This window comes from Gopherus evgoodei, chromosome 10 (assembly GCF_007399415.2).
Source record: "Gopherus evgoodei ecotype Sinaloan lineage chromosome 10, rGopEvg1_v1.p, whole genome shotgun sequence".
In the NCBI taxonomy this organism is placed as follows: Eukaryota; Metazoa; Chordata; order Testudines; family Testudinidae; genus Gopherus; species Gopherus evgoodei.
In genome coordinates this window covers 26311667-26336031 of record NC_044331.1, presented here as the reverse complement: position 1 = coordinate 26336031, position 24365 = coordinate 26311667, and the positions used below count along the sequence as shown (strand labels likewise).

The window sequence follows — 24365 nt, the reverse complement described above, 5'->3', positions numbered from 1 at the left end:
ATTCTGAACACCAAGCAAGCTGACTGCTGCAGATTGCAACTGCCTTCTTTCCAGATAGTATTTAGCTTCATTTATGTCTTCTCTCCCACTTCTAAGGTGGTCGCACTTCCTGACCTGCAGGCTACTTCCACCTACTGTACCCTTCCAAATTTAGCAAACAAATATAGTATGGATGATCCAACCTATCTCTTCCTGTGAATGCAATACATCAAGTTTATTTTGCATGAGCTTTCTGAAGTTCTTGTCATAGATTAGGAGGCTAAACATAATCAAAGTTATCTGTAGAAGACCACACCATTTCTGAAATAGCTCATGTAGGACAGAACATTGTTGCATTAAGGTAACATGTTAGTACTGAAAGGCCAAGGTGCTGACATGTCTAAGCTCTATTTTACATTGCCTTGTCAGGACAGCATGGGAAAGCTGCTTCTATCTAAGCTGTATTTGCTCAGTGAAGGAAGAGGCCACTGATCTCAGGACTGCTCAATACAGCTTTCAGCAGCACTAAACACATTCCAATTCAGGGACAAAAAGCCAAGACATTCAATTCAAGAGATGACCTGTCCAGTTTTCAGGATTTCTTGGTAAAAAGAGAGAGCAAGCAGTGTTACTTGTACCCCATAACAACAGCAAGCCTAGCCACCCACATTGCCTAAACATATCACTTATTGAAGACTGTGGGCATGAAGATCTGTTAGTTCATATGTTACTGCCAGAAAAATGCTGATGGTAATCTTGACAATTAGCATTTGCAACCTGTAGTGTGCAACTCTATCAATATATAAAAGAGAATGTTGTTAAGCTTTTAGGTTAATAGACTAACCTTTTGTCTCTTCAGAATATCAATTAACTTTAACTGTTTCTTGAAACCTGTCATTAGTTCTCCTTTTTGTTTCTCCAGTCTCTTGTTTGCTATTTTTAGTTCTTCGAATTTTTTGTGCTCTTGGTTGGCTATGTCCTAGAGGACAAAAACAACCTGTTATCTGTAGAATAGGCACAAAAGAAAACACACCAGCAATCTGTGATATTTCAGAAAGAGAAAAAGAGAGACATAAAAACTATTCTTTTACCAAAGCTTTTGACTTATACCCTTAACAAACAAAACCTCACACCTAGCTGATAATTCTCTTCTGCGCTACTAAGGCAGCAGAATTTATACTGGTACCACAATGTGCATTGCTTCTGTGTGCCGTAGCATGCATCACCAGTTGTAATCCATACCTATGTCCACCTAGGTATCTCTTCTTTCAGGCTGTCAGAGATTTGTTTGGGTGCCTCCTTTCAGCCACTCACTAAACTGCTGTGAGGGGAAAATTCAAGCTTCTGGGTCCCTTGATCCCCTGATTTAAGCCTCCAGTGCCTGAATGGAGTCCAGCCACTTCCACAGTCTTGGGAACTACATGCACACTTAGGGTGCAGAATAGCTGGCATGCCCTTCTAAGCGAAGAAACCCACTGTTCAGCTGCCTAGCGCATGGGTGCTAGGGTGACTCTTGACACTTCCTCATACCTAACAACACACCACCTCCCAGAACTTCCATCTCAAAGATGTGAATCTTCTGGTTTACAGTTCAATTCCGTCTCAAGGCTCATCATAATTGTGAAGCATATAACTCTCACAATGCTTTGCACAAATCCAATGCATTATTGCTCTTTTACTTAATCATATGAATACAGATCATACAGAAAATAAACCCTGCATGCATTTTTTCTTCACTAGGTTACTCCTTCCTTAGCAGTTGGGGTGTGGGGAGCACATCTGTGTCCAGGAAGGCATGGTTTCCCCTGCCTCATGTTGGGTAGCTTCTCGCTCATGTCATGGAATCTCACCTTCCCCAGCCTCAGTGACCTTTCTCTTGCCTTCCCAGCACTTCCTCTTCCTGGTGTGACTCCCTATTTTATATGCCCCCTTCCAATGCCTGCCTGCCTTTATTTCATTGCTTGGTAATCTCCCACTGCTCCAAAATAACCCTCCCTCAGGGATGCAGTTACTCTCTCATAACTTTTGTGTGGTCAAAGCACTATCATTATCCTTAAATACCCTTTCCTCACTTTGGAGTGATCTGGTGCCTGGCCTGTCAGTAACGCTGGACAGACACAAAAGCATTCATGATAGAGTTGGTTTTTCATAGTAACATTTCATAATTCCATAAGATCAACCAGAATTTGTTATAGAGATGGATTTCCAAATAGTTAAACATGTCTTCCTACCACATGCCAATGTCTGGCAGTCCGGTGCAGTAGAGACACTCCCTAGTGAAGTTTTTTTCTAGATACAAGACAACACAGCTATTCAAGAGAAATCAACTGCTTTGCAGTTACTTGGCCAAATTTTGCCAACATGAACTATTTCACTTACAAGTGAAATATAGTATTTGTCCCCTTCCATTTCTAATCATGTATAATCTAATCTAATTCAAGCAGACTGGGGGGCGGGTGCACAAACTCCAGCACTACACTTTATATAACCGATATGACATTTTTCAACAGGGGTTGCAATATTCTCTATACATCTAGAATGCTTGTCTAGATACTCAACTGATTGATTGGTTACAGTATTCTAATTGCCTGAATAAATTCTTCCAGCTTTGGATTGTCTATGAAGGACAAGCCCCCACTTCAAATTCTTATTGCCATACATGAGTTGAGGGTGCTCACTTATTACAGGATCAAGCCCTTTGGTGATTTTTTTAAAGCATTTTTCAACAGGAGGTTATACTTTTAAATCAGTTTATTTTTTAAAACCACTATTGTACCTTATTGCTTTGCTTCAGTTTATTCAGCTCCATTTTATACCTTTCCGCTTCCTCAAGAGCCCTATTTAAGCGAACTTCTGTAGCACTCTGACTGGTAGAAGCCTGCTTTTGTATGCGCTTTAGATTCTCTAGTTCCTAAATAAATAAAAAGTGTGTTGAATAATGGTAAATCAATGAATCCCCCTATAAGCAAGATTTACACCATCTCCCCTGGATTTTCAAGGGCCAGCGAGAGCTCACCAGATGCCGCCGGAACCGCGATGCTTTCCAAGGCTCGGGCCCCTCTCTGGGGGCGAACCCATTCCAGGGCGCCCTGCCCTTCACAAAGTTAAAGCAAGGGACATGGCAGAAAGCCTTTTTGATCTTGTTTGGCCCTGCAGAATAGGACTTCACATCTCCTGCTTTTATAGTGCTAGAATAGTTCTGACTCCTCCCTCATTTTCTTCCCCCCACTCCCACCCCCCCAGAAATTCTTCTATCTGAATACTAACCCAGGGATGAATGAGACCAGAGAAAGGCACCATGGACCATAGACACTGAATCAATGTTGCAACACTTAAATCCCCTCGAGACAATTTGGTGTGCTGCCTAGTCTGGAAGACAGATCTAGAATGGCCTTGACCTTCTGATGCTACTATTTGATGCTACTGTGAGTGGGGCGAAGGTGACGGGATGAGGCAAAGCTGGTGATATGTAGAGCAGAGTAAAAGATAGAGATCAAAGGATGAAACTAACAGACTAAGATAGAGCAGAAGGAGACAAGAACATATGGTAGCCTGGCAGAAATGGCAACTCTTCTTATTCACATGAAAGATGTCTCTACAAAAGCAGAGTCAGGTTTTGTAAAGTAATAACTAGAGAGAGGCTAAATCATTTAACCAGAAGATAAGAGTAATGTCTTTTAAAAATTCAGGGAGAAAACTTAACATTTATCTTTTTGGGACATTGCCCCACTTTTTCATACTTCTGCTATCAACCCTGCTGAGGCCAAGAGGTTGTGGTGGTGGTTTTTTTTAAATGTATGCCATTTGTGTTAGAAAGCTATCCTTAATGAAGCTCTATAAGATGAATGACTTGATTATGTGAGTGTCTGAATGACAAATCTGTATAGAAAAGCATTGTGGCAAACTAACCCTGGATCATATGGATAGTGGAAGGATCCTTGACTTCTCCAAGCTGGACCCAGAGAACAGGAAGATGTGAAATCTAGAAAAAAAAAAGTCTGACTAAACCACCTATATTCTACCGCCAAATTTCCTTCCCCCAAGATTTTGGACAAATAGAGTGGCCCTGCTACGCTACATTGTGTCAGTGAACAGGTCATATACAAGACTGAGACAGGATTCAATTTTTTTACCTCTGGAATGTACATACTTTCAGGTAAGATAACTCAGAAATATATATTCAGGCACTAAACAAGCACAACAGTCTGTTCCTCTTCATAGCACCACCATCTCTTCTCTTATGTTAAGATGGCAGAGCTCTGAATAAGGTCAATTGTTTGTTTCAGTCTTCAGTGCCATATACTCCACTTCACATTAAAGTGAAATTCTAACTTTTGGAATAGAGTGTTTCAGAACCTGGTAGCATAAAATGATACAGGCAGTCCTTGACTTTATGATGTTCGACTTAAGACGAATGGCACTTACGTTTATGAACTGACACTCTGATTCGACTTATGACGTTGGTTTCAAATTTTACGCTCAGTCCTGCAATGGAGTGGATTGCAGTTCCGAGTTATGACATTTTGACTTACGATGCAATTTTAAGGAGCCAGTTGTGTCATAAGTCCAAGGACTGCCTGTGTATCACTTGCACAGTAGGTAAGCTATCGGCTAACCTAACAATGTAAGAAAAGGATGGTTAAATGCATCAGAGTGTGACAGGATGCAGTGGGATTTTTGCAGATCTTTCAGTAGGGTTATATTGTATTTTCATATCTTATCAACTAATAAACAGAACTTTATTTTTTTAAGTAACCAGGATTTCTGCAAATTCTTCATAAATGATTTTTAACTATTGAATTATGTTTCCCAATTAAGTATCTGGAGAAGGGGGGGGGGAAATTACTGCATCAGGTCTTTTCAGATTTTTTTCTTAAATATTTTTGTTGATCATAGCCTAATTTAGTTTAACTAAAAAAAAAACTGCTCGCCACTGCCCCTCTACAGTTACTTTAACACAAGAGTTCAATCTCTCCATTTGCTCTTACAACTATAGCCCATGGCTACACTGGCACTTTACAGCGCTGCAACTTTCGCGCTCAGGGGTGTGAAAAAACACCCCCCTGAGCGCTGCAAGATACAGCGCTGTAAAGCCTCAGTGTAATCAGCGCTGCAAGCTACACCCGTAAGGGATGTGGTTTACATGCAGCGCTGGGAGAGCTCTCTCCCAGCGCTGGCGCTCTGACTACACTCACACTTCAAAGCGCTGCCGCGGCAGCACTTTGAAATTTCAAGTGTAGCCATACCCATAGGTGGCCAAAAATAATGATGAAAGACATCAGCTGAGCATGCTCAAAAACCACTAAGGTAAAAGCACTGGGGATACTTGCCAGATAATGGTTTTAAAACTACTCAGCAGCAGAGCAATCTCAAAAGGGACAACTCAGAGGCCTTAGATATCAATATTCACAACAGCCAGAACAGAAATTCGGGGGGAGAGGGAACAAAAACGTAGATCCAGGAATGTGTCTTAGGAGTATGAGATAATAAAGGTATAGTCTCTTCCTACATACCATGCATCCCAGAGGTGTTTCTGGTGGAATAAACTTGCAAAGTCTGTTTCATATGAAGGCATATCAGACTCTGAAGTTCAACAGTAATGGGTTTGAAGTAGAATCTGAAGTCCACTGAATTTTTGGGATTTGGCTAAAGTGAGATCAAGGACCAAAGCACCCTGCTCATCTCCACTGTTCATTAGATTGTTCTTGTTGAGTCAGTTTTTGCCTCCTTAAGACAAATGCACAATTTGTGTCTGGGGTTCTAGTCATTCAGACCTCTGTGTGTGTGTATGTGTCTGTGTAGACCAGAGGCCCCCAAAGTGTGGGGCATACCCCCCCGGGGGACGTGGAGGAACATCTGGGGGGTATGTAGGGCCTGGGCCAGCCCTCAAGGGGGCAGGGAGTGAGTGCCACCAAGTTTCACCCCACCGACAGCTCTGCTCTGGTCCCCAGCTCCAAGCCCCATGTCTGTCCCTGTCACCAGCCCTACACAGCTCTGCTCTTGGCCCTGCATCACTCCTCAGCCTCACCCACAGCTCCGTTCCTGGACTGGGGTTAAGGCTGGGGCGTAAGGCCAGGAGCAGAGCCACACCTGGCTGCCAGTCCCTACCACAACCTGGGTGTGGCTCTGCCCCTAGACTTGGCCCTGCTCCCGATCCCAGACCCACCCGCAGCTGTGACCCCAACCTTGGCCCTCTTTCCCCGTCCACATCCCCCCACCCTCATCCCTGCAGCTGTGGCTCCACTCCCAGCCCCAGCTCCAGTAGGAGGTGGAGAGAGTTTAGACAGGGGTAAGTGAGGGCTTGACCCTTAAAGGTCTGGGGACTGCTGGTGTAGACAAGCTGCACTGTGAAGTGCTGCCAGCAGTACTCCATTATTTGAGACCAGTAATTCTAGGTTTTCCTGCAGTACAACTCACTGTGTCAGCAAATTAAGGGTCTAACATTTCTTCCTTTTCTTCACTGTCCTGGTGTATTTTGTGGCCCCTAAATTTGATAAATGTGAACGAGTGTAAGGAGGTATTTAGTGCCAGTGATTCAATGGCTATCCTGCTCATGAATTCTCTCCCCATGAGGCAGATAAAAATAAACACTTACAGAAATGTATCTTCAGAGTGCTTTACAAAAAGTTAATCCTCGCCACAGCCCTGAGAAGCACACAAGCATTATTAACCCCTTTACAGAGGCAGAGTAAAGTAACTTGCCCAAAGGAAATTAAAGGAGTCAGAACTCAGAAGTTTGTCTCCTATCCCCTGTATCCATACCACTCATTCTCCCTGAGAGTACAGAGTTCACTCATCAAGAATTAATGAGTGAAAGAGAATGGGAGGAAGTGACATTTGCAGAGGGTTTGGGGAGTAGTGGAATTCAATTGTAGTGCCTGTATCAGGGAAGGAGGTAGCAGCCCTTTGAAGTTTGATACCATCCCTCTCTAGAACAGAACAAACAAGAAGATTGCCAAAATTATTTCAGGTGAGGTATAGCAGCACAGAGGATGGAAGCCAGCTGGTGAGTCTCTGTCTACATACACACAGAAGAGCAGCTGAGGAAGCAAAGAAACCTCAAAAGTTGTTGGGGAGCTAAGAAGAATCAAGAAAATACCCATCACAACCTAATTTCTGTATGGCTTAAATATTACCAACCACACAAAGATTACCTGGATTTTAAAATAACTTTTAAAATTCATCTGGACAATCAATGTCAAGTGTCATCCACTGTACACACATGAATACGATAAGTTTGAGACATTGAAACAGAGACAAACAATATATAATTTTTTTTAGAAGTTAAGCTCTTCACTTTCTAAGGGTGCTGAGAAGATTACAAATTAAAAGGAAAGTTTTACTTTAGAGAAATGAAGCCAAAGGAACAAAAATAAGAGGTCAAAACTCATGCTATCCCAACCCACATAAACAGACTCTCTAGACTCCACAGACGTCAGTCTTCAATATCTGTGATCAACATAGTGCAGACTCAGTTTATGATATTCAGCCAAATTTTCTGAAACATATCTACCGTTCATCTCTTTAATTAAATATTAATTAGTCTTGAATAATGTACTAAAACTTTGCCAAAAAACAAATAGCTTTCAAAACCAAAAGATCAAGTCTGTAAGACATTTAACCATTTAAAAACAAGAATGATTTTTTTAAATCCAGGTTTACTGTTAGTGAAAACTAAGTTTATGATTAAAAATATAAATGCTAATTCCCTAGAACATTAAAAATAATACTTGTAAATTAAAGAACTATACTACTAACTAGATAACTATTTATACAGTCAAGTATCAGAGGAGTAGCCGTGTTAGTCTGGATCTGTAAAAGCAGCAAAGAGTCCTGTGGCACCTTACAGACTAACAGAGGTATTGGAGCATGCGCTTTCATGGATGCAAAGACGTATTGGAGCATGAGCTTTCGTGGATGCATCCAACGATGTGGATATTCACCCACAAAAGCTCATGCTCCAATACGTCTGTTAATCTATAAGGTGCCACAGGACTCTTTGCTGCTTTTACTTATACAGTATACACATTTTTGATATCTAAAATGTTCAGGCTTTTTTCTTCTCTGGCTCCTCAATCCCAGTAGACAACTATTGCTATTACACATTACTATATTCCTCCAAAAATGGAATATTCTCATTCCTGACAAAACCAATAGTCAGGATGACTGGACCCTTATTCAATTTACCTACAAGACTCGTAACTGTTTTTGGTTTGGTTTGAAGTACTTGCACAAAACAGGTTTTTTTTCAAATTCTCCACTTAGTAGTTTAAAAATGCCAACGCCACATTTTATTAAACATATAAGAATAAAATGAAAGCATGTTTAATCATTGCTACAGTGTAGTTTGATACCAAGGACACATGGTTTAGGTTCCAAGTTATGTGTTCTGTTTTCATTTAATCATTTTTTTTTTTTTTTAGATAACTTTCTCCAGGTTGTTCAGATATGTTTGATTTTAAAATCGACCTCTCCAGCTCTGAATAATTAAAGAAAAAAACACATGTTGCTCTTAGCTTAAGTTCCAAACAAACAAAGCTGTGTATGTGGGCCATCTGGTATAACCAGGCACTTCACAACTTTGCATATGTGGCTTGTACTTGGAGCCAGGTTGGTTTGGTTTTGATTCCTTAAATATCGGAGTGTGATTATTTTAAAGGGACACAGTCAATTTACCAAAAAATAAAAGCAAAGCAAGCGCACACATACATACAGTCTTCCACCCCCATGTACCCACCCACCACCAACAAAAAAACCACCCCTATGTTGAATGGTGTTTTATTTTAAATCTAGTATTGTTACAGTTGCTATAACTAAAATAATTAGAGAAATTAAATATTTCTCCTACTTTTTGTTTCCTCATTTGTGAGCTTGACTGTACTTTGTGTATAGTCAGTGTCACCTGCCTCTAGGGATGTTCTACACAAGAATGAGGAAAAAAATAAATATAGGAAAATGTGATTGTAAAACCTTAAAACCACTGGGGGACTCTGGGACAAAAATCTAAAACTATTCAATTTTTTTTTTTTAAATTGGCTGACTGGACACTATCTTTAAATCAAAATGTACAGCATCAGTATAAGCAGAAGTCAGTATGCATGTTAACTGCCGATTTGACTGTAAAGCAGGGCTGGCCTTACATAGGGGCAAAATGGGCAAAAGCCCAGAGATGCTGTTATAAACAGGGCATCTCTGGAGCAGGGATGCCCCTCCCCCTGCTGCTTTGCTGGCACCTGCAGCCCTGCCCCCTGTTTTGGTGCCACCCCTGGCAAACTGTTCCTGGGAGCTTCCCATTTGCTATATGGGGGAGGGAGGGCGGAGGGTGCTGATGTGAGGATGTCCCCAGCCTATGTACCGCATCTCCGTGGGGGTGTGTGTGTGTGAGAGGAGAGGGCTCACCAAGAGAGGGAGGGAGCTGTTGGCAGCTGCTGCTGTGTCTGAAAGAGCTACAGCTCTCTTAAAGGGGCAACTAGTGGTGTCACACAGTCCTCCAGCTCACACATGCTGTCTGTTTCACACTCATCCCGCCAACACATATTTATATTGCTGTTGTTACTTATTGATACTTCCTGCAATGCATGTATGTTCTATGTAATTTTATTCTTTCAAAGTGATGGTTTTTATTTTGACTGGTCTGTGCATTTCATAATTTTATTTTTCTCTAATGCTTACATTTAATTCTTTGAGTAGTGAGTTCTAAAATACCTAACATATCCTGGCTGGAGTAATTATCATTATTACTTTTATCATCATATTGTGCTTTGTCATTCGCTATTTGAAGTGGTACAATCAAATAAGTGTCCTTCTAGAATGTAACTTTAGCTTGTACTAACCTTAGCAGTGCCAGTTTAAAAAACATTAACTAAACACACAACTTTAGATACTGGGCAGATGAAGGTTGCTTATTTTCAAATTGTATTTTTAGTTGTATCTGTTTTTTTGTTTTTTTTTAAAAAAAAGCTTTAAAATCTGCATGTAAATAAATACAGTTCCAGCTATGATACCAATAGCAATGATGGAGTCAAATGTCAGTGAGTCACATACATGATTGTGATCGGTAAACATAAATGCCAAAATAATTAGAAAAATATAAATTTCCTTTCTTAAAATTATGTTTTTAGTGAAAAACAATTGACTGAAATAGAGTAGATAATGACATTAACACGGATTTTAAGCAGATTTTATTTATTTTTATGTATCTCTAATAAAGATAGTGTACAAAGTATCAAATGTGTGTTTCTGATACTGTGTTAAAGCTCTAGAACTGATACCTCAAAGCTTGGGATTGGGAATATCTTGCTGTATTATCTCCTGATTGTTCTAAATTTACATATAAACTTTAAACGTGGCTTTAATTGGAGTGTGTGTGTGTAATTTTTAATGTATATAACAATTAGATGCAGTGCTCCCGTCAGCTAAATACTGTTGTTATCTGCAAAAAGCCTTAGAGTTTTCAGGTGCCTAAGTAGTCCTTGGAATCATGATTAAAGTTTCTTCCCCCGCAAATCTGTAATGGTGCCCTAGGTGAGCCAGGAGGGTCATGGGCTCTGGCAAGATGCAGCCCCTATGTGACAGCACGAAGCCCTCCTTGAGCCACACGCTGAGCATCAGGCACCACAGGACACAGCAGCAGTGCAGAAAGTGGCAATAAACCATATACCATGCAACCCTTACTTCTGTGCTGGTGATGGCGTTGCCTTCAGAGCTGGGTGTCAGCACCTGCCAGTATCAGGCCGCCCTGCCAGTGCTTAATTTGTGCCAGGGCTGAGCTCTAGCCTCCGGCATCTCTTTCAATACAAATTAAACACTGGGGCAGGCAGCTGGGCGCAGAGGTGATGGGGGGGGGGGGGAGCCCAAGGAGCCCGTGAGGACCAGGAGTGATGGGGTTTGTTTTTTTCCCCCAAAAAATACTAGTTTGCCCAGGGTGCCATTTTCCCTAAGGCTGGCCCTGCTGTAAAGCAATTCAGGTAAAGGATGTACTTGTGGCAATTATATATTTTTTCCTTCAAGTAAGGCTAAGGAAATGAAATGAATGGCTGCATTACCTTTTCTACTGCAGTGAGCTGTTGCTGTAATCCTTCACTTTTCCTGTTAGCTTCCTCTGACAGCATTTTGTACTTTTCAATTTGAAACTGTTGAGTACTGAGTGTTCGCTGGAGTCTAGCATGTTCTTCCTCAGTTTCTTTAACCCGAGAGTTTAAATGCCGATTCTCATCATCCTGTCAGTCAATAATTCATAAATTTATAAATTAATGAATGTTTTAAGAATGTTTTAGGATGAGAGAGCATTTTTCCATAACTTAATATGGTGTCATTAGTACATGTTTTTTGCAGATATTGTTGTGATCACTGGTGTCTTAATTTTTAAAAAGTTTTGAAAACCACATTTCTCTCATAAGCAATACCTGACAACTCACAGTGGAGTTCACAATCCAGTTTGGTTAACAAAACAAAACAAAAAGATATCTTAAATTTTGCTATTAGTCAACACTTGAGTAAATTTTAATTTTTTACCAAATTTTATCTAGTCTAATTTGAACAATATGCCAAATTGTATATATGCTTTAAATAAAACTTTAGTAATTTAAGGTTCAAGGCATGGAAGATCACAGCACAATACTGTGATAGCCATCATTAGTTATAGAATAACCTGTATAGTAAAGCCATGCAGATGTTCTACAACACAAATTCAGAATAGTAACATTTGTGAGAATACTTATAAACAAATGTTTAAAAAAAGATCTCAATAAGAGAAAGAAAGGGTGGATACTTTGAATTTTCATCACAATTACAAAAAAGTTATCAGTTCCCAACTTTTAGTGAGATCATTGACTTTTGAGTTACAATCACAGCTCATTCTTGGATACCTCAAGTACCCAAATTCATTGATTTTAAAATCAAGTGGTATACAGCAACAGCTGAATTTTCATGTCCTATTTACCAAATTACATCCCTATTTTAAATAATGTTATGACTTAGAAATCATTTTTTCCTTTAGAGTATGAAATATCTTGAATATTGTCATATAAATCAGAGTTAATACAGACAAGTCCAAAGACTTGGGAAAAAAAATCATGCCACATCCAAAAGTTTTTGAGGAGAAAGTTTCTTCAACTTTTAAGAGAACAAACCTGCCCCACACCCCTGAAAAAAACAAACAAACAAACATATTAACATGAACTTCCTTTGGAGGAAATCAGCCTTCTGCTATATCCTAAATGTTAACAAACAGTAAAAATTATACATTATGATATCCTATATGCTACTTATACATAGGGTTGCCAGACGTCTGGTTTACGACCAGAACACCCAGTCAAAAAGAGACCCTAGAGATCCGGTCAGCACCGCTGACTGGGCCATTAAAAATCTGGTCGGCGGCACAGCAGGACTAAGGCACTCCCTGCCTGCCCTAGCTCCGCACAGCTCATGGAAGCGGACGGCATGTCCCTGTGGAACCAGAGCCAACGGGAGTTGCAGGGACAGTGCCTGCAGGCACAGGCAGTGTGCACTATTTAGAACCGCCTGGCCGTGCCTTCACCCAGGGGCTCGACATGCCAGCTATTTCTGTGAGCAGCACGGAGCCAGGGCAGGCAGGGAGTCTGCCCTAGCCCCACTGCACTGTCGATCGGGACCCATCTGGCCAGAGTCTGCACCCTGAACTCCCTGTCCTAGGTTGGAAACCCCTCGTGCACAGTAACTCCCTCCCACAGCCCATGCCCCAGCCTCCTACCCCAGCCCTGAGCTACCTCCCACACCCAAATTCCCTTCCAGAGCCCATGGCTAGGGGCTGAGGTTGGGGCCAGGAGCAGGAGACTCAGCTAGGGGCCAAGGCTAGGGGCAGGAGACTATTTCTCTCTCTGCTCAGGTGGAGACCATCCCATGAAAACAATCCTCAATCCACGAATGCCTCCTAGTGTCAAACATCCCAAAGCCCTCCCTTACAGAACTACTGCCTGAACCATCTGTTGACCATCACATTGTCTCTCCTTCATTCTCCTCCTCTGAGGAGGGTAGAATCATGATGAAGGTCACCCGAGCCTCCATTTCTTTAAGCATCTTCCTCAGTCTGGCATAGTCTTCCTTGACGTGTCTCAGTGAAAATCTAGCAGTATCATTTGTTCTCCAGAAGCAGGATCAGTGGATTCTTTCCTGCTCCCATTAGGATTCTCTTCAGTTTCGGGTCCACAGCCCACGTATTAGCTCCTGGCAGATAGCACACCCTTGTATTTTCTGGATCAGCTTTGGTGAAAAGCCCACCTGGTTTTCTTAGTAAGGAGTCCTCAGTCAAGTAGACCCATCTCTGCCTGGTGTTGGTGTGATTCTCTGGCCCTTATAGCCCCACCCAGGGCAATATAAAGGTGGTACCACCCCAACCCCCATCAATTCCTTCACACTGGAATCTAAGACAGGAAACTGATGCAGAGGAGACAGAGGGTGGTTCATGGAATACAGTCTTCACCCACATCCTAAAGAACAGTATATTTTTTTCCTTTTAGTGGTTGCAGACATGTATTTCACTTGTCTAGTAGAAAGTGGGGCTCACAGTCTACTGAAATAGTGACTGCAGAATTGCCTTCCCAAAGTTTGTATCTGACTTGATGCCATAGTAATTGCATAATGTTTCTCAAAAGTACATACAGAAGACTATGTTGCAGCCCTACAAACATCCAATATTGAAACATTGCTGACAAATGCAATCAATCAGATTGGTCTGAGGTCTTGTCAAATTACCCTATAACATCTGTGGGGGCATGGTCTGAGCTACTTCATAAGCTGTAGTAATACAGGAAGTTATCCACCTGGCAACTGTGTGCACAGAGACCACCTGCCCTTCCATCCCATCCACATAAGAGACAAAAAGCCAATTGATGAATAAATTATTTGGTCTTTTCCTGATAGAACACCATGCACCACCTCACATCTAACATATGAAGCCGTTGTTCATTTGCATGTGAGTGCGGCTTGGAAAATACAGGTAAATAAATAACCTGGTTAAGGTGAAACTAGTCTGGACAAAAACTTTGGATGTAGCCTCAAGAAAACTTTGTTTTAGAAGAACTGTGTATGGGAGGCTTTGCCATAAGGGCCTGCATTTCACTGACTCTTCTTGTGGAAGTTATAGCAACAAGAACAACTGTCTTTTAGGAAAGGAGAGACAATGGATCAAGTTGCTAATGACTCAAAGAGGACCAATGAGGATGGCCAGAATAGCACTCCTCCAAGAAGAGGAGAAAGAATCTCTCTGAGTATTGGAATGACTCTGATTAGTTTTTACGAGTTCTCCTCCTCAGGGCACCAGGGGAAGGAGATCTGTGTCATCTTCTCCAAGGAGAATAATCTGGATCTGGCAGCCTATCAGGGGTCTGCACCAGCTCAGAGGACTGACAGGCCTGATGAGCTGCAAAAGGCCCCAGGACCAAAACTGACTTCATGGCATGTTCCATGAGGTGCTATTTTAAACATAAGTCCTGAGCAACCTGAATTCTTTCCATAAAGAAGTAACAAATGGAGAACTTTTCCTTAACATGCCCCTCTCCAAGACACAGCAAACATTACATATGGAGGATCACTTTGGGGATAGCCACCTGTACTATTGGTGTCTGGGAAGTGGGTGGGCGAAGCCCGCCCACTGCTAAAGGATCCCCCACCCCAGCCTAAGGGGAGGACCCACAGGACCACAGAACCCACTGATTACGGGGGACAACTAAGAAAAGAACAGGGACAGGAGTGCAGTCAAAGGGTCATAATAAGGGAACCTGACGGGGACACCGAGCAGAGAAGCCCGGACAGCACCCACTGCTCCTCGAAGGCATCAAGGGAGCCACTGGACGCTGCCTAGAGGAACTCCGCCCGGATACGTGAACGGACCAAGGATCGGAAACAAGCCCCACAGTCACTGGAGTCCCCATCGGCCAACCTCCTCTCCCTGGTTGCGTGGATGATAGCCACCTGTAGCAGGGTGCTTACTCTGCTCCTGCCCTGAAGGGCTTAAAACAGCCCTGAGGGAAGGTTGTGGCTGGGGCAAGAAGCCTGGGCTGATTGGGGAAAGTAGGCTCAGCTGTGGCCATGCTCCCATCAGGCCCAGCTGGCCCCTATAAAAAGCTGTCGGCCAGAAGCCCAAACAGTCTTCCTCTGCCTGTAGAGAGAGAAGGGCCTGGCTGCAAGGAATTGGAAACAAAGAACCTGAGTGGAGCAGGGCTGGGGAAAGGTGGAGGGGCTGGGGAGCTCCAGCTTGGAAAGCCTCAGGCTATGGCCTAGCAGAAGGCCAAAGAGTACTAGGGGTTGCAGAGAGCAGCCCAGGGGTAAGAAAGGCAGCAGGTCCAAACCCAATCTTGCCAGTGATGAATAGGCTGATACTGCAGTCTGCCCTAGGGCAGAGGGGACTAGATGATAACTGGCAGTAGCCATATACTGAGGCAAGGTGGGGATAGTGGGTGGGGGTTCCCCAGGGAGGGGAAACCCAGAAAGAAAGGGGTTACTGCCAGGGGGCAGCACCTCAGGTAAAAGAGCACTGGGTCCAGGGAGGGACACAGAGGCCAGAAGACAGGCAGATCATTGGCCTCCAGAGGGCGCTCCAGACCTAGAATGAGCTAATTCCCAGGAGTCACCAGCAGGAGGTGCCGCAGGGGTGAGTCTTTACACCATCCCATACTTTACACCATCCCATACAAAGGACAATGCTTAAATCCTAGTGAGGGCACAGCATCATGTAACATTATAAATGGAAGTAATTCTTGCACTAATAGCTACAAGTATACTACTAATTAACTACTTACAGATAATCTCACTGTTGTCATCAGAAAGTGTGATGTAAAATCTGTATGGGAAGCTCCAACACAAGCTGTGCGCGGTGAGAAGGAACCCAGGGGGGTTGGAGTGCCACTGAACTTGTATAGCCATAGGAGGGGCTGCTATGAGGGCCAGATAATGCAACCACCGCCCTGACAGGTACTGCTAAGCAAAGTTCTCCGGCTTCAGTATACTGGGCATGTATGCATCTGAGTGCAATATCTGTCTACAACCAATTGAAGAAGAATCTCAGTTATCACAGCTATCACAGAATTGCACTGGGAGAGAGGCGATCTCTAAGGTAAACTAGCCCCAAACCATTTAGGGTTTTGCACCTTCCAACACCTTAAATTAGCACCAGAAAGAGGCAGTCAATCAGTACAGATCACGCAGTACAAGTGTAATAGACTCTGTTTTGAAAACTGCTCCTTGCCTATAAATTGGATCACATAGAATATGATGGTTTAAAACATCCTATGAATTTTTTTAAATTATACTTTTAAATCTTTAGACTAAAGATTAAATATGTATGAAACACAGAAAACCATATTCTAGGCTCTGGGTTCATAAAGAAGAAAAATATTTATGTAGAACCCTCACTGTCCAATAACTGAAGCTATAGCATCCCACTATGTATCCTAATACAGCTGAATTAACAACAGCTTTAAATGGAAGGGGAACATATTCAGTCTCCACTGAATAAGAACACTCAATTCTTACCTTTTTACTACATTCACGTACTATACTATCCAGCTCCTCCTGCATAACACGCAGCTTTGCCTTAAGAAATCTGATCTGGGCTTCTGTGAATTTAAATACTCATATTTAATACCTTTAACTTATAAATACTTCTATGAAATATGACTGATTTTTATTTGCTTTGATTCAAACTGCATCACATTAGGAACAAATTGTCAACTGTAGACTTGTTTACAAAATACACCATACATACTGTTTAATGCAATTATGAAAAAAACTAATTTCCAAATAAAATTTTTGTGTAATTTGCTTGTTCTTAGACCAAGCTGTGAATAGCTTTAAAAAAACAAAAACAAAACAAAAAACCCTTACTAAATTCAGCACTCTTAAAACATAAAAAAAGATTATTGTGGAAATGGCCTCTCTATGCTGATCCACCGCACAGGTAGAGATTGGACAGGAAGTGCAAGCTTCCCTGAAACTGTCATGACAATATGCCTCAAGGAACCACATCTAAAAGTGAGAAAGTAGTGCAGTCTTTATGCAGATTCAGCCCAAAGCCCCTCTGCTGTGACTGACTGCCATTAAGAATGTCTACTGTGAGGGTGGTATCTGTGACAGGGAACTGAACTGAGATCACCAAATCATTTCACATAGGCCAGTGCAATAGCTGTTAGAGAGTGACTACTATCAATTTTGGCTGGATTTTAAATATGCAAATAGCTCTGTTACATTACTCTTGAGCCATCTAGCTTTCAAGCAGTAAGCACTGAAGGTTTTTTGTTCAGTTACAATGAAATTCACCCATCCCTGCTTAAAGCTTGAGTAACTGGCTTGGTGGAGGTAACTTTGTGGGGCGTGGGTGGATGGAACCAAACCACAAGCAAGCCACTATTCTAGCAGAAGGGAACAGACCATTGCCTCTCTGTTATTTACATGAGATTTTTGGGCCAGTGGATAATCCATTTATTGTGAACCCAGTAACCTCTCTGTCTGTCACCAATGATTCTATCTGTACTGTCCTATTTAGAACATTAACTGCTAAATTCTGGTGTCCAGGAGACATTCAGGCATGTATTCCAACTGCCTGTGGATGATCTGAGAAGCAGAAATCAGTCCAAGGTCTTTTTCAGCCTCCAGATCTGGTTATGGAAACAGTCTCCAATGCTCAAACACTGAGTTCAATCAGTAACACTCTCTCTCAGGCTAGATAATCATGTGGTGGTAGTTCAAGATGCCTTGTTCCCATTGTCAGGCACTAAATTAATCCCTCTCTCCATCCTGAATTTATATAGCAGATGGTTCTAATACTCTCCACAGCACACTTATTTTAGCTGAGAACTCAAAGTTATAAAACAAATAATGGAGATTCACATAGATTCTCCTTGATAAGTATTCCCAAAGTGTCTCATAAAACACACAGAAGGCCAAAGATCAAGCAACTCCTCCCTTGAATCCTCTGTCAAGTACTGATTCTTATCACCATGCAGTTAGACACCAACACCATAGCATTTTGACAATGTAAAACCTCTAACTTCATGCTTCCTTTCACATTATGGGTTTATGTGATGGGGTGTATTGGGCCCTTTGTGGCCTCTGGCTGAAGGCCTCCTGATTCTACCACACCACACCCCAGGAAAGGAGCAGCAAAGATGGATCCGTTAGGCCTGCCTAGAAAAATTGCAGAGAAGTAGCCAATCAGAGTGCAGGAGGCTCAGTTAAAAGTAGCTGTATGGTCTAAGCATGTCAGTGCCTGACTGGGATCAGAGGAGCAAGGAAGGGTGCTCTTTTCTGGAGCTCACGGGAGAACCAGAAAATGGGTTCTGGTGGCACTGGTATTTAATGAGAAAGAAGAGAAGTTGAGAACTTCAGCCTCAAGGTAAGGGTGAAGAGAAAGGGGCTATATGGGAAGAGGCTCAGGGAATAGCAGCAGTGAACAAGAGGCAGTGGTATGTGGCTACTGCTTATAGGCTCCCTGGATTGGGACCCAGAATAGTAAACAAGCCTGAGTACCCCCACCGGCCACTAAGTGAAGTGGCCAAATCCTCAAGAAGGGGATAAGTTTTGTTTAGAGCCCAAACAAAGGACTGGAATTTAAAGGGTTCAGGTACAGGGCTGAAGACCCTGACAAGGGCAGACACGCTGTCTGGTGAACTCTTGGTTACCACCAACCCCTAGAAGGGGACTGAAGTTAAAGAGTTACCTGGCTGGAGAGCTGAGACACCAGACAACTGTTGAGGACAAAGTTTCCAGGGAGAAAGCCCTGGGGGTAGTGCTCCGCAACAGGGCATGGACAGGCTTAAAGCTAGCCCAGAAGGGGATGAGAACTGCACAGAGACAGGGCTACAGACACAAAAAGGGCACAGCAATAGTCCTTGTTGGACCTTTGTCACTCGGAAGGGATTAGTCCATTTCAGACTGTGTGTGACTTAGCCAGTGGGTCAGCCCTCCAGAGAGGTGCCGGCACAGGTCAACAACTTACAGGTGGCACCAAAAAAATGCAGGATCACACATAGCTGACAGGAGGTGCCGATGAGAGGTGAGTGCACCCTGTCACAGAACCACATAAACCATTTCATAACTTTACCAGCTTGTCATACCACAGCCAGAAAGGCAGGTGTGCATCATGCCTTTAGCTTCACTGACAAAATGCTACAATCTCTTCTCACATTCTACTTATTTCTACACCCACTGTAAAAACACCATTTGGAGTAAGAAAGGATCCAAAGGTTCGTCATTGTAGCTAAAACATTACTTCATAAGCTACTTACCCAAGATCCACAGCATGGATCTGATGAAAGGATTTAGCCCTAAAGACAAAAGGCTGTGAAAGCATTTTTATCTTATGGAAATACAGCCTTAAAACCAAATCCTGTTCTCAGATACATATTTGCAACTCCCAATGAAATTAAAAAAAGTTATGCACTGATCTAAAGTCACAATTTTGTCCCGAATAACTCACATGATCTCCTTCCAGAAGAGGCTGATGCACTGCTAAATAACAAAGGTAAGCTAGGTTTCTAGTGGAGTGAGGACACCAACCCATTCTTTCCATGTTTATTTGTATGTGACCTGGGAATAAACACAAGAAAAGTCCCATCTTGTTCCCCTCACCCATTCCCCAGAGCAGTAATCTGAACATAATTTAAGAGTTATAAGAACTTTCTCCTATAATCTATACAGAAATGATAAAATATAGGGTTTTTCAGAAGATCCTAACAGTAAGGAACCAAGGATAAGAAAATGCATAGCTATAGGAACCTACCTGTTCCAATTTCATTTCCTACACTTGGAATAATATCACCTAGACTTTCAAGCAAGTCTCCTTCCTCCAGTTTTCCTTCAATTTTGCTAATTGTCTTTGCAAGAGAAAAATCTGTGAAGTCCTCCAGGATGGCAACATCATCAGCAGCTTTTACATCAACGCTTCTTAGTTTTGCACTAAAATTCCATAATAAGAAATTTCTAGACTGAAGTTATGGTATTCCAAATAAGCTAAAAAAATACTTAAATGGCAGTCATTTATAATTGTACAAAACCATTTAGCTATGTGCAGTCTGCTATTACCTTCACCTTTTACATTAGTAAAAAAGATACAAATGCCAAGTTTGTTCCGTTTACCACAAAATCTTTCCTACATTCAAATTAGGTTCCAACTGGTAGCAACAAGTATCATCTACTGGCCTTCATGCCCAAGCCACTATAGAACAGGGATGGGCAAACTTTCTGGCCTGAAGTCACATTTGGGTATGGAAATTGTATGGTGGGCCATGAATGCTCACGAAATCGGGTGTTGGGATGCAGGCTCTGGGGTGGGGCCAGATATGAGGAGTTCAGGGTGCAGGAGGGGGCTCCTGCCTGAGCAAGGGGTTGGGGGTCAGGACTCTGGCTGGGGGGTGCAGGCTCTGGGGTGGGGCTGGGGTGCAGGAGGGTGCTCCAGGCTGGGACCGAAGGGTTTGGAGAGCGGGAGTGGGAAATCAGGGCTGGGGCAGGGAGTTGGGGTGCAGGAAGGGGTCAGGGGTGCAGGCTCCAGGTGGCTCTTACCTCAAGCAGCTCCCAGAAGCAGTGGTATGTCCCCACTCTGGCTCCTACACAAAGGCACAGACAGGCATCTCTGCATGTTGCCTTGTCTGCAGGCACTGCCCCTGCAGCTTTCATTGGCTCCTGGCCAATGGGAGCTGCAGGGGCAGCATGCAGAGCCCCTTGGCTGCCCCTACGCATATGAGCCGGAGGGGAGACATGCCACTGCTTCTGGGAGCCATGCAGAATGGGGCAAGCCCCCGAACCCACTCCCCGGCTGCAGTGCCAGAGGGGGCAAGCTTCAGATCCTGCTCTCCAGCGGGAACTCGAGAGCCAGATTAAAACATCTGGAGGGCCGGATGTGGCCCCTGGGCCATTGTTTGCTTCACCCAGGAAGAAATAAAACACTTTGTTTCAAATTCTGTGTGACAGCCATATTGTGTGCAGAGAAACTCATCTTCTTAGTGAAGAAGGCTGCCAACAGCAATGATTATTTAGCCTGGAAAGGAAAGGCTTTATTAAGATATTTAAAATTACAATATAAAAGTGTTCCTTTTGATCAAGATAATCTATCTACATTGGTCTTCTGCCATAGACACTGCCTTTCTCCAACCTTTTTGACCTCTTCTCTGGTATCTCCTATGGCCACTCCATGTATTACCCTCTCACTATCAGTTGGCAATGGCATCCTTCAGAATTCTGTCATACTCATTCACTATTTTTTCTTTGGTGACCTTCATCTGTTCTAAATTCAGATTTCCAAATCCATTTTGCTTGTCCTGATTTCAGCTTCCTGTCCTATTTCACATCTACTGTATCAAATGCACTCACCCCCAAGACTGAGCTACTAATCTCTTTCATTAATCCCTCTCTGCTCTCCTATTCCTGACAATTCTGCTATCCTCCATCTCAAGTGCACGACCTTGGTGTCATCTTTGACCTCCCACTCTTTCCCCCTCACAGCCAGTGACTCTTGCTGTTTCATCTAATTCTACTGAAGCCCACCCCTCCCTCTGTTATACATATGCTAAAATGTACCATCTCATCCCATGATTACTGAGAGATCCTCCTTATTCTGCTCCCACCTCCATTCTATCAAAAATACTATTTGTCCCTCTCCTGCTACTTGAAATGTCACCTGGTCTCCCTCTGATGTGGTTTACTGACCCCTCACTAAGACTAAAGCAGTAGTACTGGGATAAGAAGGCCCCGCCCTTCAGCAGTTACAGAGCATGCTCCAAATGGATGGCCTGCTTACAAGGAGACGGAAAGATAAGGAGGGGAAAAGCAAAGGAGAGACTGGCTGCAGGAAAGTAGCCAGGCTGTAGCTTCTGGGACAGAGAGATCTATCTACAGGGGAAGAATCTAGACTCTGGATAAGACACAAGTAGGCAGTGAAGGGCTTGTCTCCCTTTTTCTTGCCTCTTCCCCACTTCTCCCTGACGAGGAGCAAGTGGACACTGGGAACACCCCACAGACTATTTGAACTATTGAGACTGTGAGAGCAATCCTTTGCTGAGAGGGAAGCAAAGCGCCATGACCATGCTACAAACTGAAGCGAGAACAGGAGGAAAAAGACGTAGCCCTGAGGAGGTTAGTTTTTTGTACCAGCCAGAGAGAACTGAGACTCTCCTCACTAGTTGGGCTGGGACCTGGTGGAGTGGCAGGGCCTGGGGTCCCCAACCCTTCCCCCTCCACCTGACCAGGGCAACCCAGGGAGCACCAGGGGATGGGAGAACTGTAACTCAACTACTAGGCTTTCATATTCCTTGGCAAGACCATCCCAAGACTCAGACTGAGTCATGGGCCAGACCCCTAGGCCTGCTAGGCCCTAGTGAACCCTAGTACACTCCCTTTCTAAGTTTTAGACCATATCAAAAGTGCCTTATAAAGAGATTAGGGCTAGTAGATTAATTTTCTACCTACCTCCATCAATGAAAACTTCTCACAACATTAAAGTACCCTACACATTTTGCCCCTATCTTTGCCTCTTGTCTGTCACCTTGGTGAATCTTGAGCTCAGATACTTATTTTAGGCACACTAAAATATGTAGATAGATGCCTTTGGGAACTATGGGCCTTACTCTTCCCCTTTTTCAGCTTCAATGACTCTGAACTTCTGTGCTCAAGTGCATTCATTTCAGGTGCCTCTAGTAAAATGCTTTCCAAACCAGGACCAATAGGTAGAGATCTGCTTATTTCTCTTTCATTAAGGAAAAAGTTTAAATCACAGCCTTGACAAGTCCTTTGTTTTAAATTTGTGATAAGCCACAGTTTCATTGCTATAGTGTTAACCATGGCTACTCATTAAAGATTTCCAGTTGCTTTATGTAGGCAAGCATAGAGCAGAAATAGGATTAAGTAAACTGTAAGACATTTCAGACACAAAGTATATTTGCATAAATGTGTATCAATATAAAAAAAATCAACTAAAACTATTCTCATTTCATTACCAGAGTACAGATTTTTAAATAAATACAAATGCAGTGTACAATTAATGTACCTTGAAGTTGTTCTCTTCACCTTACTGCCAGAGTGTGGTCTGTTCTGAGCTGTAGACATGGAACCAGATTTTTTGTTTGGTTGCTAGGGAAAAAAGCTATTATCATAAATATGATCCTGACTACTGAGACCATGACACTTTTTCTAGCACAACTATTTCTCCATTTTCCTGTAGTCAAATTATGACAGTCAAAAGGAATATTTTAAACAGTCTGATTTTCAAAGCCTGAGACGCCCAAGAAACTAAAACTTTTTTTGCCCAATTTGCAAATATTTTTACTGCTACTGCATGTGCAGACATGTTGTTTGCATGTACAAGTGACTGAACACCTATTTATTTGCATACTCAGAACGGACTTGCATATGCAGTCATGAGTATGCACAAATAAGAAACACAACTGTTATTGAGCTATTAATGTACAAACACTTCTAATGTACTATAACTAAATAAGCAAGATTATTCCACCTAGACACCAAGCTGAATCCATCATACACTTGGCTCATGAGTACAATCTCAGGTTAACAGACATTGCTGTTGACAGCGTTTGACACCCCTTCTAAGTCACCAATGGAATTAGCATATTTTTAGTCTTGCTATATCTTCTTCTGCAGTAAAGTTACTGAGTAACTTTCTGAGCTTACTCCCAAATTAAGATTCTCCAAAAATCAGCTTTCTTTGCTAAGGTCTTTCTTAAAGGAAACACTGTGGAAACTTTAGCTGAATCCCTAAAGGATGCAATGTAGCTAAAGCTTATGAAGCTAGTGAATCTTTGCATTTGTTCCTGGCCTTGTTTATCCATTATTTTCTTCTCATAATATCCAGTTATTTTGCTCGTTAACTTCTTGAAGAGGACTTTAACTGAAAAATAATAGTATTGCCATTAACATTACACAGACAAGAGAAGAAATACACAGAAATTTTGTCTAAGAAAAAGGCAGTATTATAAAATTTTACATGTCACCTTTAATCTAAGGATCTCAAAATGTTATACATACTGAAATAATAGCTCCATTTTACATAGTTTCTGGGCCATATTTCACTCCTAAAAAGTTGTCTACACTTGAAATGCTACAGCAGCACAGCTGCGTCGCTACAGCAGTTCAGTGTAGACACTAACTATGCTGACAGGAGGGGTTCTCCTGTCAACATAGGTAATCCCCCTCCCAGAGAGGCAGTAACTATGTTGAGCTAGCACTATCTGCACTGTAGGCAAGGTCAGGTGAACTATGCCACTCTGGGGGTGTGGATTTTTCACATCTGAATGGCACAGGTAAGCTGACAATGTTCTAGCATAGACCAGGCCTAAGTGACTAGCGTAAGGTCACCTAGCAAGTCAGTAGCACAGCAATTTGCAAAAACAGAACCCAGGAGTCTC

The 24365-nt window shown here is 42.6% G+C and overlaps 1 protein-coding gene across 1 annotated transcript in view; it reads right to left on the bottom strand.

Annotated features, from left to right (window-relative positions):
• Positions 1-24365, bottom strand: part of TEX9 (testis expressed 9) — a 55132-nt gene that overhangs the window by 4043 nt on the left and 26724 nt on the right. Inside the window, exons 7-12 of the mRNA XM_030578239.1 lie at positions 22991-23073; positions 19733-19908; positions 16489-16571; positions 11025-11198; positions 2756-2890; positions 824-958 (exon numbers count right to left, since the gene is read on the bottom strand). Coding sequence (XP_030434099.1) covers positions 824-958; positions 2756-2890; positions 11025-11198; positions 16489-16571; positions 19733-19908; positions 22991-23073 — 786 coding nt within the window. The remainder of the gene's footprint in view (positions 1-823; positions 959-2755; positions 2891-11024; positions 11199-16488; positions 16572-19732; positions 19909-22990; positions 23074-24365) is intronic.